Source organism: Buteo buteo, chromosome 9 (genome assembly GCF_964188355.1).
Source record: "Buteo buteo chromosome 9, bButBut1.hap1.1, whole genome shotgun sequence".
In the NCBI taxonomy this organism is placed as follows: Eukaryota; Metazoa; Chordata; class Aves; order Accipitriformes; family Accipitridae; genus Buteo; species Buteo buteo.
The window spans coordinates 39483339-39496755 of NC_134179.1; the positions used below are offsets into that span (position 1 = coordinate 39483339).

At 42.0% G+C, this 13417-nt stretch overlaps 1 protein-coding gene across 2 annotated transcripts in view; it reads right to left on the reverse strand.

The window, feature by feature from the left end:
* The window catches only part of RPS6KA2 (ribosomal protein S6 kinase A2), a 172413-nt gene extending 162821 nt beyond the window's left edge, over nucleotides 1–9592 (reverse strand). For both annotated transcript variants that reach the window (XR_012651700.1, XM_075036113.1), the window contains exon 1: nucleotides 9063–9592. Coding sequence is in view for 1 of the 2 variants with exons in the window: in XM_075036113.1 (XP_074892214.1) it covers nucleotides 9063–9161 (99 nt within the window). In the remaining variant the exon portion in view is untranslated. The remainder of the gene's footprint in view (nucleotides 1–9062) is intronic.
* Nucleotides 9593–13417: the final 3825 nt, after the last annotated feature.

The window sequence follows — 13417 nt, forward strand, 5'->3', positions numbered from 1 at the left end:
GAGGTAAGATTAACAGATTAACTTGCCTTTCCTCTTTTGTGCCTATTCACCGGTTGCCACATACAAAGGAGAAGGTAACTCTCAAGGGTATGAGACTCTGGAAAACAAGGACAGATACATCGTCTTCTCCAGAGAGGCATATATTCTTTGAAATTAAGGCACTGCAATGTGTTTGAAATCAGCCGTAAAAAGCCAACACTTGAAAATTCCTTTGTATTGCCATCCCATGAAAACCATTTACATTTTGCAAATGTCTTGGTTTGGCTATCTTGATAGTACTGACTTAATGAAATGTTAAGGAGTTCATTTCAGAAGAAAAATTAGTGATTTTACTTGCCAAGAAAAAGCTTCAAGTCTTTTCAACACTATGAAATGTTATTAAAATACTTTTGAAGTATGTACTATTTAACATCTGCACGCATTTAGTAATCAAAAATTCAAATTCAGTGATATGAAAGGGTCTTGAACTGTGTCATGGAAATAATCTAATATAAAGCCTTGCTTTCATATTATAGTTTAGTAATAATTGCAATGCATAATCATGCAGGAATAAAGTAGATACTGTACAGACTAGCAGCAGATCCAGCAGGGTTTAAGATATTTAGACAGATGACTTTAAAATGAATGCAATTACAACACTTATTTGCTGTCCCAGGCATTTTCTAGTCACAGACAGAGATTGTCTCATACAGGAAAGGCTGGCGTGGAGATGTGCTGATGCAGAAGTTAAAGGCAAAGATATCTGCCAGAGTCACAGGACCTGTCCACTAATTGCCCTCAACATGGAAGTGGAGAAGACAAAGTTGAACTGCTGCAGGATTTTCTTTGTTATTCACTAGCAAAACAACAGAAATTTCCACTAAAAGAGAAAATTCTCTCCCCCTGACCAAAAAACCAAATATCCGCCTAAGCCTTTTACTTATTTGTCAGGAGAATTGCTTGTATAAGCATATATTATGGAGGTTTTCTTTCGTACCATTTATCAGTACTGGCCACTCTACATATAAATTACATAGCAGTTAGTCTTCCATCCGAATGCGGGACCAAAATACTGACTTCTGGGATGGTCAGGCTTGACAAATGCTAAGAACACACCAATTTCTCCAGAGCATTGCCACCCCAAAAAAGGCCTAATCCCAAAGCATGTTCTACAATACACACATCTTTCAAAGCAATAGGCTTGAACTTTTTCAAACATTTTTGAGCATTTTTCAACAGTTACCACCACCACCTAGTTCATTCACTCTTTATGGCATTCGGCAGCCTGTGCCATTCTGCTAGCTGAAACAATTATTGGATTCCTTCTCTCCTAGGGACATGGTGAAGCTTTCAGTCTGGAATACATCTCCGTGTTAATTTGTATATAGAGATGTCTAAGGCTCGGTCTTGTAAATAATACTAGAAAAGACTCACAAATTCAGCACAGAGTTAAGTTTTCGTTGTAGTTTTTAAGGTCAACCTCTAAAATTCCTCTGGAACAGAAGTGTCTTTTTTATTATTATTGTTATTATTATCCTTAAATATTATTTCATTGTTTGTAGTAGAAACAGCAGCCTATATTAAATTCTGTAATTTTTAAACTAAATTTCCATACAAACTTTAAAAAACTGTCTAATCATACCAGTTTTCTCCTTGTTGAGTTCTACAGAACTTCAAAAAAAAAACCAAAACCCACAACATCAAATCCCAGACCCTGAAAGTATATACATGTGCATAAAAACATATTGCACATGTTTACACAAAACAAGAAAAAACCCCTCTTTTCCTGCTTACCATAATTCTCAGCTAACCACTGCTTTTTATTCATAATGTGTAGCAGGAACAGACACCACCCAGGACTCAGATATCCCTAAAGAAGCCCCATGAGCTGACATTACCCTGTTGGGCATCACAAATGGGTACCACAAACTTGTCTGGAGGGTAATGCTTCTGAGAACAAGCAGGACGGGGTAGCCTCTGTTATTTAATAACAGGTAAAGGTCTATTTTATAAATAAAACCCACACACTCAGTTCCCACCCTTCTAAAGCCTTCAGTTTGTTCCTAACAACTCTTGAAGAGAATGATTTACTGCCTTCTGCCAGTCACGCACAGGTCCAAAGTTGGCCCTGCAGGAAAGAGGCATGACACCCTTTAGTTACACCTGGAGTTTATATGAGCTTATTTATTTAGGTTTCATAAGCTATCTGGCATTTAGCCGATAACTATCATTACTTATCATTTGAAAGCACATTGCAGCCTGTATCTCCCCTTCTTGCCCGCACACTGCTACACAACGCCTAATAATATCACTGCAATCTGAGAAAAAGGTTTTCCTCACGGGAAACCTCGCAGTTTTGTCTTCCGCACTCTCAATGGTTTGCATGTCCAGTATTCCTCGAACCCCCGGCGCTCAGCTAGAAGAGAGCTCTAGGCTTTCCTGCACCCACAGTAAAAGCGGATCTGCTGAAAAACCGACACCGGCAGCACTTTTCCAAGTAGCGGGAGAGACTCCATGGCCAAAGGATGGCTGCTGCCCCATCACCACCCACGCGCCCACTGAGGGAACCTGCAGCCCAAACCGTTCGCCTGGAAGGGATTTCCCTGGGTGCGAACGGTCGCTGTGCTGCGAGGACCTCAAATAGATGTATAGCTTGCTTCCTTACACATCCCTGGCCAGGAAGCTGTTTTCACAGCAGATTCAGTGGTCCACTCGTCCTTTTCCATTTCCTGAGACTTTGTTCTCCAGGAAGCCAAACTGTGCCTTGTGTGAGGGCTGATGGCATCACACACACACAGAGATCGAGAGAGTGTGTCCTGAGCACGGAGCTAACTGCTGCTTCTCTGCAGTACTTTGAGTCTTTCTTAACAGCAAATACTTCAACAGAATCAGTGCAGAACTGGGACTGTAAGTCTTGTTAAGTGAACACAAGGAACTAACTAGCAAGTAGATGAAAAGTATTTCTACTTGAGTAACTGGTAAATAAACATAAGGAGGTTTTTCGTTCTGATTTCTGTCTTCAGAAATATTTCCAGTTACCTGTGAGGACACAAATGCAAAAAGCACACACAAAAGGAGTCCTCTCCTGAGACTAGCAGAAAAACAGATGAATCAGATGCTACTGATAATAAAAACAGGCGCAGGAGGTAGCTCAGCCCTCTGAGCAGAGACTTTTTGTGCCACAGGGTCAGATAGGCCGTAACATTGTAAGCTAACTTCTAGATTAAAATTACGCATTTTCCACTTGCATGGAACCAAATTACTCCAAATTACTGCTAGGCAGGGGCTCAGCTGCCCACAGGTCCCAACCAGCCCACGAGGTTCAGCTCTCGTCTTCCCGACCACCCGTAAGTAGATGCTCCAGGTTCAGGGAACCAGGGCATTGCCTGGCCCACAGGCGCAGCGGAGAGGCACTGGCCTCTCCATTTCATTCATTTCATCTTTTGTTTGCGATCGTGTGTTCACCATACCGCTGTGTCATCACCAGTCACGTCAGGTAAGCACGTGCGTGTCCCATCAGCTGATGGGACAGGACCCATCCCACAACCGAATGAAGACCCTCTTCTGTTACATGAGGACATCAGGCCCCCGCTCCGTGCCCAAACACGCACGTGCCCCGGCTACGTGACCAGAGTCCGTGTTTGATTGTGTGATGTGTGTCACAATTGATCCGACATCAGAGCCCATGGACAGGGTCCGCCAGCTCGGGACTACATGCCAAATACCATCAGATCAAGGCATTGTGCAGGCATTTAGATGGTGGAAATGGAGCATAAAATGACAATTTGGATTGGTCTTTGACAGGGTGGGGTCCTTTGAAATAAAAGTGATTTTTACAAGGGACCATTAGCATCAAAAAGAAAGGAAGAGCTTCTCCCTAACAACTTTACTGTGACTGGTACAAGGTCTTGCTCCTGAAAGTCCCTAACTTTCAGAAAGGAGAAAAGCCATTTTTCCCACTCTGCAGCAAAGACTGAGGAAAGGGGACCTGAAAAGCTTTCAAATGCATAAAAATCCTCTTGCAAAGAAAAGGAAACAATCTCTTTTTCACAGGTACAATGGGCAGGACAAGAAGACACAAGCTTAAACTGCCCTAAGAAAAACTTGTGTTAGACATCAGAAAAACTCTCAGATGCTAAGGATAATGTCAGAAAGTATACCTCCTGGGGAGGTTACGGGCATTTACCATTGGAGGCCTTTAAGAATAGGTTAGAAAAACATCTTTCTTTGGTGGAATAGTTTAGATATAGCTGATGCTGCAAAAGGATGAGGAGAGGGAGTCCAGATTAAGGTTTTTTAGATCCCTCCCAGCCCTATTTTTCTATGATTTTTCTGTGGAGAAGTTATCCCTATATCTACCTGCTTAATTTTCCCTTTCTGTAGCTCAGCAGTTAATTTGAGGCTTGTAGGAAGGAGCACATAGCAGGTCTGAGACACAAGGGACTGTTTATTTTGGATAAAGTCAGAAGTATTTGGGGAATTGGGGACCAATTTCTTTATTACGAATGGGTACACATGTGAGTAAGCTCTCTTACCACCAAAACCGATGTAAATAGGTAGAATTGTATCAAAGGACTTGAATAATCATCATAATTTTCATTTTACAGATGGGGAATGCAGGGCACAGAGGTCTGAGCCATCTGTAATGACACAGCAAGTTATCAAAATGAGCCTGAAAATTGGATTTCCTGGCTCCTCAAGTGACCTATCTGATGGACTACACGCTCCTCCTGCTCTCCCTCCCCTGCCCTGCCTCCCTTCCCCCCAGCAAGCCATGCAAGACTACAAGAATTGCAGCATTTCCTCGTAAAAGTCTTGCATGCAGCTGGGGGAAGTCAGACTACAATAGTGTCGGTAACTTCTGCTGTAACAAGAACACACATTGCAAAGATGATCATTACACCAAGGGCAAAAAAAAGACCCTTCAGCTGCATCGGGACTTACACCTTGCAGAGCTGATCTTGGGCTGTTAATCCCCATCTCTGTTCTTTAACTTGCCTCTTTCTGTCTAACCTTTGACAGAAAGAATATATTCCTCTACCAATTGATGACCTATAAAAATAAAAAAGAGGAGACAGAATAAAGGACATACTGCTGATAAAGAACAGAATTGTTCTTTATACAAGAGCAGAAGAGTTCACAAGCGTTTGCGAGAGAAGCACTGCTCCAGCCCGCTGTGCAAAAGGAGCAGTCTAGCTCAGCATTTGCTGACCACTTACCTAAGGCTGCTGTAATTTCAGCCTGTAGGAAATCAGAATCAGAGCCTAAGATTAGAACCGAAAATCTCTCATAACAAAGTATTATAAAGCCAGTGCCAATCCTTCTGCACTATTTCTTACCAGACTGCATAGGCTTGCTTCTATTTTCTACATGCCAGGGCTGGAACCCAAGGAGGACCCACACTTGCATCACCCACGGGAGGTCCTGCCTCTCACAACTGACTATGCTGAGACCCACCAGGCTCCAAATTAATTTTGAATTAATTTGCAAGAACTCTGCTAGGCTCTGAGCCCCATACATAGACCAAACAGAATTTGGATTCACCATTACCAGTAAGACGAAATGAGAATTAAAAGAATTAAAGAATAAGAATAACAAATTAAAAAATAAGAACAACAAATTAAAAATACGTCAGGAATGCAAAACTCGGAAACATCTCCCAAAAGAATCAAGGGCAATGTTTTATTTGGTCATTTTCTCAAAAACACCAAGAAAGGCTTCTGCTTCACTGGAATAAATTATAATCAAATTCCCTGCATGCTTAGGTCTTTCTTAGCTTATTCAAATAGCATATTTAACTTTTGATTTATAAATCAAGGGATCTTGCTCACTGCCATAAGATGCATTCCACTGGGGCTCAAAGTCTTTAGCAGATCCGCACTGTGCGTACCTTCTCCTGATGGTTTCACATTCATGTTCATCAACACTCAGCAAGAACCATAAACAAAGCCCTTCTCTCGGATGCACACATGCAGTTCCCATTGACTTTGCTGGATTTTCAGCTGACTTCAGTAAGAACTATGTGCATGCAGAAGGGCAAAACTTGGCTCTGCACATTTAATAAAATTATATCACTAGATACCTTATAAATGAAGGGCAATGCAGGCCATACTGAAAAATAATATAAACTGAAAACCCGAAAGTGTAGCCAAATAAGTTCAAATTTCAGCCAGGTTTTCCCAGAATAATAAAGAGGGCACACATTTTAGGCAAGACGAAAGAAAACCCCTGTAATATCTCATTTATCAGAGTGTGCTCTGCCTCCTTTAGCAAGACAAAGTGTAAAACCCAGCTATCTACATAAGGCAATGATCTTCTTGTCTCAGATACAGCAATGATATTGGCATATGAAACGATTAAGTAAAGGTCAAGTTACAAGCTGTGATTTGCTAAGTCATTTTCTGCGTCTGTATCCCTGCTCCGTAAGTTATGAAGCTCACTGCAAGTGAATTTAAAGCATAGCAGAATACCACAGTAGAAAAAGTAATTAATTATATGATATTAATAACTAATTAGTTTTTCATCATATGATATTAATAACTAGTATTACATTATTTTGAACTTATTCTAATAGTGGTATTTTAAAGTTATCAAATGCTTGAATCCAGGAGTATCTATCTTAAACTCTTCAACCCCCTTTCCCACCTGGCCAAAAGAACACTGCAACAAAAAACCCACACAACCTAGGAACAACAGTCCCCTTCCAAATTTCAAATGACATCTAGCAACACATAACTTCTGCCAGGTACACTAGCTAACACACACTAAGCAAAGCAGTGCTACACATCTTTTCTCCAAATTTCTTCCCTTTATTTTACTTTTACTCATTCCATGATGTAATAACCTGTGCCTTTTAACTGCTTCTTTAAAAATATCCACCTATTAGGATGAAGAATAGCCTGACTTCTAAAAATCCAACTACCAACAGTTTCTTTGCATTTTCTGTTTGGCTGACAAGCCCTCATTAGCCTGCAATTACAAATTTATACACAGAAGTACTTAGGGATGGAAATCACAGAGGGGGCTTGATGTTCATGTTTGGTTTTTCCCCTCTAAGCAGGAACATCTCTGATGATTTTCACACTTAAATAGCAGAACAGATTTTATGAATCATTTTTTCTTCCTGGTTGGAACAACCCCTGTTCTCTGTTGCGTTATAATACTGACTTACTTTGCATAAAGTTGGTCATTACTGCCAAATCAAGGGAGAAAGGAGGGAAGTGGACAAAATGCTCTGAACTTACACAGGCAGTAGGGTACGTATCAGGCTGCTTCATGAAGCAAACTATTTAAAATCAGAAAAAAAAAATCATTACAAGACAACTCACACAAGGGAAAACTATTTCATAGATATTGAAAAAGTCCAGTAAATCTAATATAATACTGATGATCAAGGGGATTGTAAAGACTCTTTTTTAAAACGAAGCGAGGCTCTAGCCTGTTACAAATGCTGAGTCGTACTGGTCACTCACGCTAGATTACCCAGTAAGTTAAATCATTAGTGTGGTGGAATCTGTTTCTCCCAAACTATGCGCTGTCAAATGACTAGTTAGGAGCTCTGGTGGGGCTCTGCTTCTCAATCCCCTCTCCCCTCCCAGCATCCCGCCCCGACAGCGGCAGCCGGTGAAGACGCTTGTCCCTCTCGGAACTTCACGTAACTCCAGGTCTGCTTTCTCTTGGCTCTGGCGGAGCATGAGCTTAGTGAATTTACAGTGTGTTACGAGGAACATCTATTTCAGCTTAGCCTTTGCAATTCTGGGTTCAAAACGGGGAAAGGAAGGGTTCCCCCCCTCTCCCCTCAGTCCTAGAGCGACAGGGCTGGTGCGAGGAGGGAGCTTTAACAACTTTCATTTATTAGTGTGTATTAAATGCACAGCATGACTATTTGATAAGTGAAATAAAATTAGGTACCTTACATGATCATTTTTCATGAAAGCTGATTTTAAAGAGTTAAAGAAAAAAACCAAAACACACTGGCCCAAACCTCTGCTTTTCTGCATGTCCTGTTTAAGCAATGACACATGAAGAACTTTATGTTCAAACAATTACCTGGTACTTTAAATAGGACACTAAGGGAATAGTATTTTAAAATGTATTCACACAGCATGAGACTAATCCTCCTCCTGGGAATATGGTGCAAACCAGAGTAACTCCTCGGAGGTCAGTTGAAGTACACCAGCACAAAACAAACCTGAGGCAGAGGGGAATCAGGCCCCCTCTACCTCTATTTTAATGCAGAGGCTGCAGATCATCTGCAATGATAAAGTGAGCAACGTAAATATAACTGACATCTATTCAATTGATCTCACATCCTGCCGACTATTCACAGCTCCAAATACAGGGCTAAAGAACAATGGTTCGAGGAAGGGAGGCAGAAATCCTGGTTCTAACCCATTCACACATTCCTATCTGCCCCTATCTCTGACTTGAACTGCCTTCATCTCCCCACGCTGCTAAATCCTGGTAGGTTTAATTTGACATTGTCCCCCCCGCTGCTCCTTAAGAACAACTTCTCCTTATGACAAAATAATAATTAAAAAAAAAAACAAACAACAAAACCCAGGATGCATGGGAGAGAAGATAAATGTAAAAATCTGTGCAAGTATGAGAACCTATGGGCAAACAAGCAAGAAAATCCCTATCTAACATACCATATATATAATAGGCACTAGCAAATTGATTAATTATTTGGAAATCTGGCACTGAAAAAGAATGGTACACGCGCAAGGGAGGAAAACTAAAATATGAGGCTATTACAAAGTATGGTGCCATTTGTGCTAATTTAAGTAGATCCATAATTATTTCCTACAACTTCACGATGTCCTGAACCAGCTTCCTCCTCCCCTGCCAGGCTGATAAAAGGATCCTTAGCAACACACTAAATATATTATGCAATGTATAGAATACTACCAAGAAAAAGCACTGAATTACACTGAAACAAAGAACATCAGGCGCGAACATCACCACCTCCTGGGAAACATCACCTTTAAATATTTATCGTGTCAGCAAGCGCAGGCATTCTCTTGTCTCTCCGATACTGGCACAGCATTTGCTGCATTTAACAAAGTTAAGGCAAATTTTACCTCAAATCTACTTAGGCTCGAGCTCTTTGACCGAGACTTCTTGCGGAGGTAGACCGAGAAGAACCGTCGCACTGTGAACTTCTTCATGTTCATGTCCATCGCCCCGTCCCGGCTGCGGCGCACGAAGGAGCTGCGTCGTCGCCGGAGAAAACTAGCGCATCCCGATGGCCCCTATTTCTACCCACAGGCGGGAGATCCTCTGAGGCGTCTGCTCCCGTTCCTCAAGCTGGGCACAGCTAGACCCGGGAGAGGGACGTCGCCGGAGCCATGGGAGCCCACAGCCGGCGGCTTTGCTCTCCGGAGCGTAAAGGCGTTCGACTCCCGCTCGCTTCCCACTGTTTACATTTCGGTGCGGCAAGGCGAACTCTCTCCCCGCTCCCTCTCCCCGTCGCCTTAGGTCCTACTACATCCAATCAGGCTGGGCTCTGGCTGCATGGATAATCAGCTCCGGCGGATGACAGCTCCTGCGTCCCAGCGTAGCGGGTCTGAGATAAATATTAGATGTGTCTATTGCTTTGCACTCTCCCTCCTCTCAGGCAGGCTCTTTCAATTTCCTGGTTTCCGAATCACATGGGGAATAGGCACATGCTGCACTTCTGTTTTTAGCTCGGAATTTCAGCGCTGCTATAATTACCGAGGGCTACGGTGGTCAGAGCTGAGAAGAAATCGGCTCCTGCGTGAGAGTCTCTCCTGGGAGGAGGCTGAAAGATGCCCTAAGCCCACTGCCGGAGAAGGGTCTGAACCCCCTTTTATTCTGGGGAGTGTGTCCCCCCTGAAATTGAAAAGCTTAAAATCCTGTTCACAGATTACACACCGGCTTTATGTTAAAATACCTAACGCTGGCACAGCTCTGAAAACAGAAAGCCCAATCTAGATGGTAAGTATTACTATTCTTACTGTACTACAGCAGGGAGCTACAGCCCTTCTAAGAGGTTAAATATGTACATCTATTTACAGGCTGTAATTTTGAGCTGCTCACAATACTGCAAGCATGCAGACTTACAGCTGCACACCCCCCCCCCCAACATAATCACATTTTTCAGCTTTTCTTCAAAAACTAATGAACCTCAGTGTGATCCAGAGACCAAAGAGCTTTCTTTGCCTGCTGCACAGGGCTCCTTGTCCTTGGCAGGCTTTCCTTTCTGACTACCGAGGAGCACCCAGACATGCCTTTCTCCCATAACCTCATATGGAAAGTGAATGACTCTGATGACTTATTAATGACTCAGATAAATAAGCCCAGGGAGAGCTGACACTGCTACAGCCTGAGAAGTCTCTCGGAGGTTAAATGACAATACCACTCCAGTCAATCTGCTCTAAAAGAGAGACACATTTTGCTTTAATTGCATGTCTGGACTCTGCTGTGAACTATGTTGGCTGGTCATGCCTGCCACTACCTGCTTTGTTTGCAGGTTCTCTGTCCCTCTCTTCTATCTAAAGCTCACCACAGTCTATATGTACCTGGAAAAGCATTCAAAAAAAAAAAAAAGAAAAAAGAAAAAGAATATTTTGGCATGTATGGTGTCATTAAAAAGGAGGTCAGATTGGAAAGGCTACAATTAGTGCTGGGCTCTGTAATCTCCTACAGCCTCTGACTCGTCTATGCCTGGACCACTGCTGTCTCCCCCAGCCTGAGATAACTACCGTGGCAGTCTGCTTTGTGCCTTTCTCTTCTCGGCACCTCCTTCTGATCGCTTCTCTAATTCTCTTGGTTTGCAACAGAAATATATCTTGTGGGGTTGCTTACAACTGTTCTGCCCTGGTGTAACCCAGGTCAAGCCTAGGAGCCTTTTGCCAGTACAGTTCTGTTGGTTCCTGGCTAAAGCTCCTGCAGCAGAGGCAACTGTCCCAGCAAAAAACCAAAGGTATCTATAGGTACACAAAAACCCTTTTGACAAGCAAAACACAGGTAAAAAAGCAATTTGGTTGGTATAACTGTCAACGCCAAAATTATTCGTGCTCACCGGATTATCTGACCTCCCTCCCTTCCCACCCTCGCCTGCCCTGCTACACCAGGGAGCTGGTGCTGCTGCTGCTTCTTCTGCCCTGCCTTCTGCCTGGCAAAGAGCTGTCCTGACACGAGCGGGGCCAGGCCTCGCGCTGACAAAGGCTGTTGGCAGCCACACACATTCCTACCTGTGTAAGCCACTTGAGCTTTAAATAGCAATCAGGCAAGTTCAGGGTAGCTCCCTGAATGAACCCTTCCCATCACGGATTCCACAAAATCCCACCCGGGCACTGATGTCTTTATTAATGCAGAGGAGGTGGTAATTTCCCAGCCTGGAATACACAGCGGGTGTATATTCCGCTCCATGTAATAATAAGCAGTATATGAGTACCTGTTACTACTTATACTAGTAGATTTACCACAGTCTTCTCATCCCATTATGCACGTAGTGCTTTCACATATAAGGACACGCAGTCACCATTAAATGTACCTGCTCTGTAATAAACTTCCAAGAAGATTACACAGGCTATGACTTAATGCCTAACTATCAGGTACACTTACTGCGTGCAGAATTTTGTTCTTTACTGGTAAAAAAGAAAAAAATCAGGTACAATGTATTGGCAATTTATTGTGAACATCAGAGCAAAAGCTAGCTTTTGATGCTAAAGGTTAGACTGTAACATGAACAGCGTGCCCAGGCTACGGGGTAAGTCTCTTACATCCCTGCCAAGATGCAGGCATGATCTCCTTGCTTTCTTACTCCCCTTTCAGCCAGGTGATTAGGGATTAAATACAGAAGGACAACCAGCCATCAGTGCCAGGATGTTGCTGCTCACCTACTGGGCAGCTGAGCAACAGAAATATTGCAGAGTGTACCTTCCAACCGTAAAAAGGAAAAGCAACCGAGTTCCAAAAATGTACATAAAAAAGAGTACAAATAGCAAAATAAAACAAAATACATAAGCATGTAAAACTAAAGTATAGGGATAGATATCTGAAGAGCAAATTCTACTACAGTTCCATTCACCATGGTATGCTTCAAGACATGGAACTTAACTTTGCTTCAGAAAAACAAATGAGAAGAGGCTTCAAAAACATTAACTCAACCTTTCAGCTAGTCAGACAATATCCACTTTTCCCAATGACTCTAATAAGAACGTGTAAGCCAAAACATAAATTAGATTGAATTGGAACGTTCATCGTTATATTTATAAACACACAACTGTCAGATCAACCTACAACCTGCAAAATTCATTGCACTTAGAAATTCATGGCTATAAATTATTTATCAGCTCCCCTCTGAGCGATTTTAACTGCTGAGGAACTCGATGGAAAAAAAAAATCCACCAAATGTCTCTGCTTAAGACAAGAATAAACAACAAAACTGGTGAAGGGGGCATATATGCATTGGCATCAACCAGTAATACTCTGTACTCTGGATCTGTATTCTGAAATATAGTTTTTAAAACTAGAATCATATTTGCTGTAACACAAAATAAATAAATACAAGACCATGCCTGCTCCTCTGCCCAGTGAACTTAAAAGCAAAATAAAGTTTACTTAAACTGGAAAATGGCTTAAAAAAAAAAAAAAGCCCCAAAGCAGGATTCAAGACAAACTCTCCAACAGAAACCACTTGAAATTAGATATTACACAGCCCAGGTTCCGATTTTTAAAAGATAAATGAAGAATTCCCAATTAATATACAATGAAAGCCCAAGCTCCTTTCCTCATGTGTACAGATGGACCATCCCAAGAGTAGTAACAGTCTGAAGGACCCAAACTTAGGAAATTCACATGGAACAGCGAAACATCCTGCACAGAACCTGAGTGAGAAGGATGCCAGTGGCCGAATGCTGGATGAATCATCAATTTCTAAAGAAACAAAATAACTTGAGCTAATTGTTTGCATGAAAGAACACACAAGTCCAAGACATCTATCACAAACCACAGGCTGGATGATAAAATTATTGAGAGAAGTTTTGTATTACTATATTACACAGCACATCAGGCTTTATTTCCAAAATGGACCTTCTAATATTTTATGTGAATCAACAATTTATGAGCAAACCCAGAATGACTCTCCTACTTGAGCAAATTTAGTGATCCCTGTAAAAGTAAAAACATATGAATTGATAGTACTTTCCTTGCAAATATGATCAGTATTATTTATTCTTCCTCAGTAAATTCATCAGGAAACCAGAAAAAAATCCAGAGAGAAGTCAGAAAGCATCAGAGGCACAGACACCATAGACAGAACAAATAAGATTAGTAGAACATAGCATGCAGAGGAAGGGAAAATGAGACTCCCACGAGACAATGCTACAGAAAAGGTGAATTACACAGCACCATTTATGCTCTCATTAAAGGAAATCAGGAGCAAGAGCAGATGTTTCCAAGAGACACC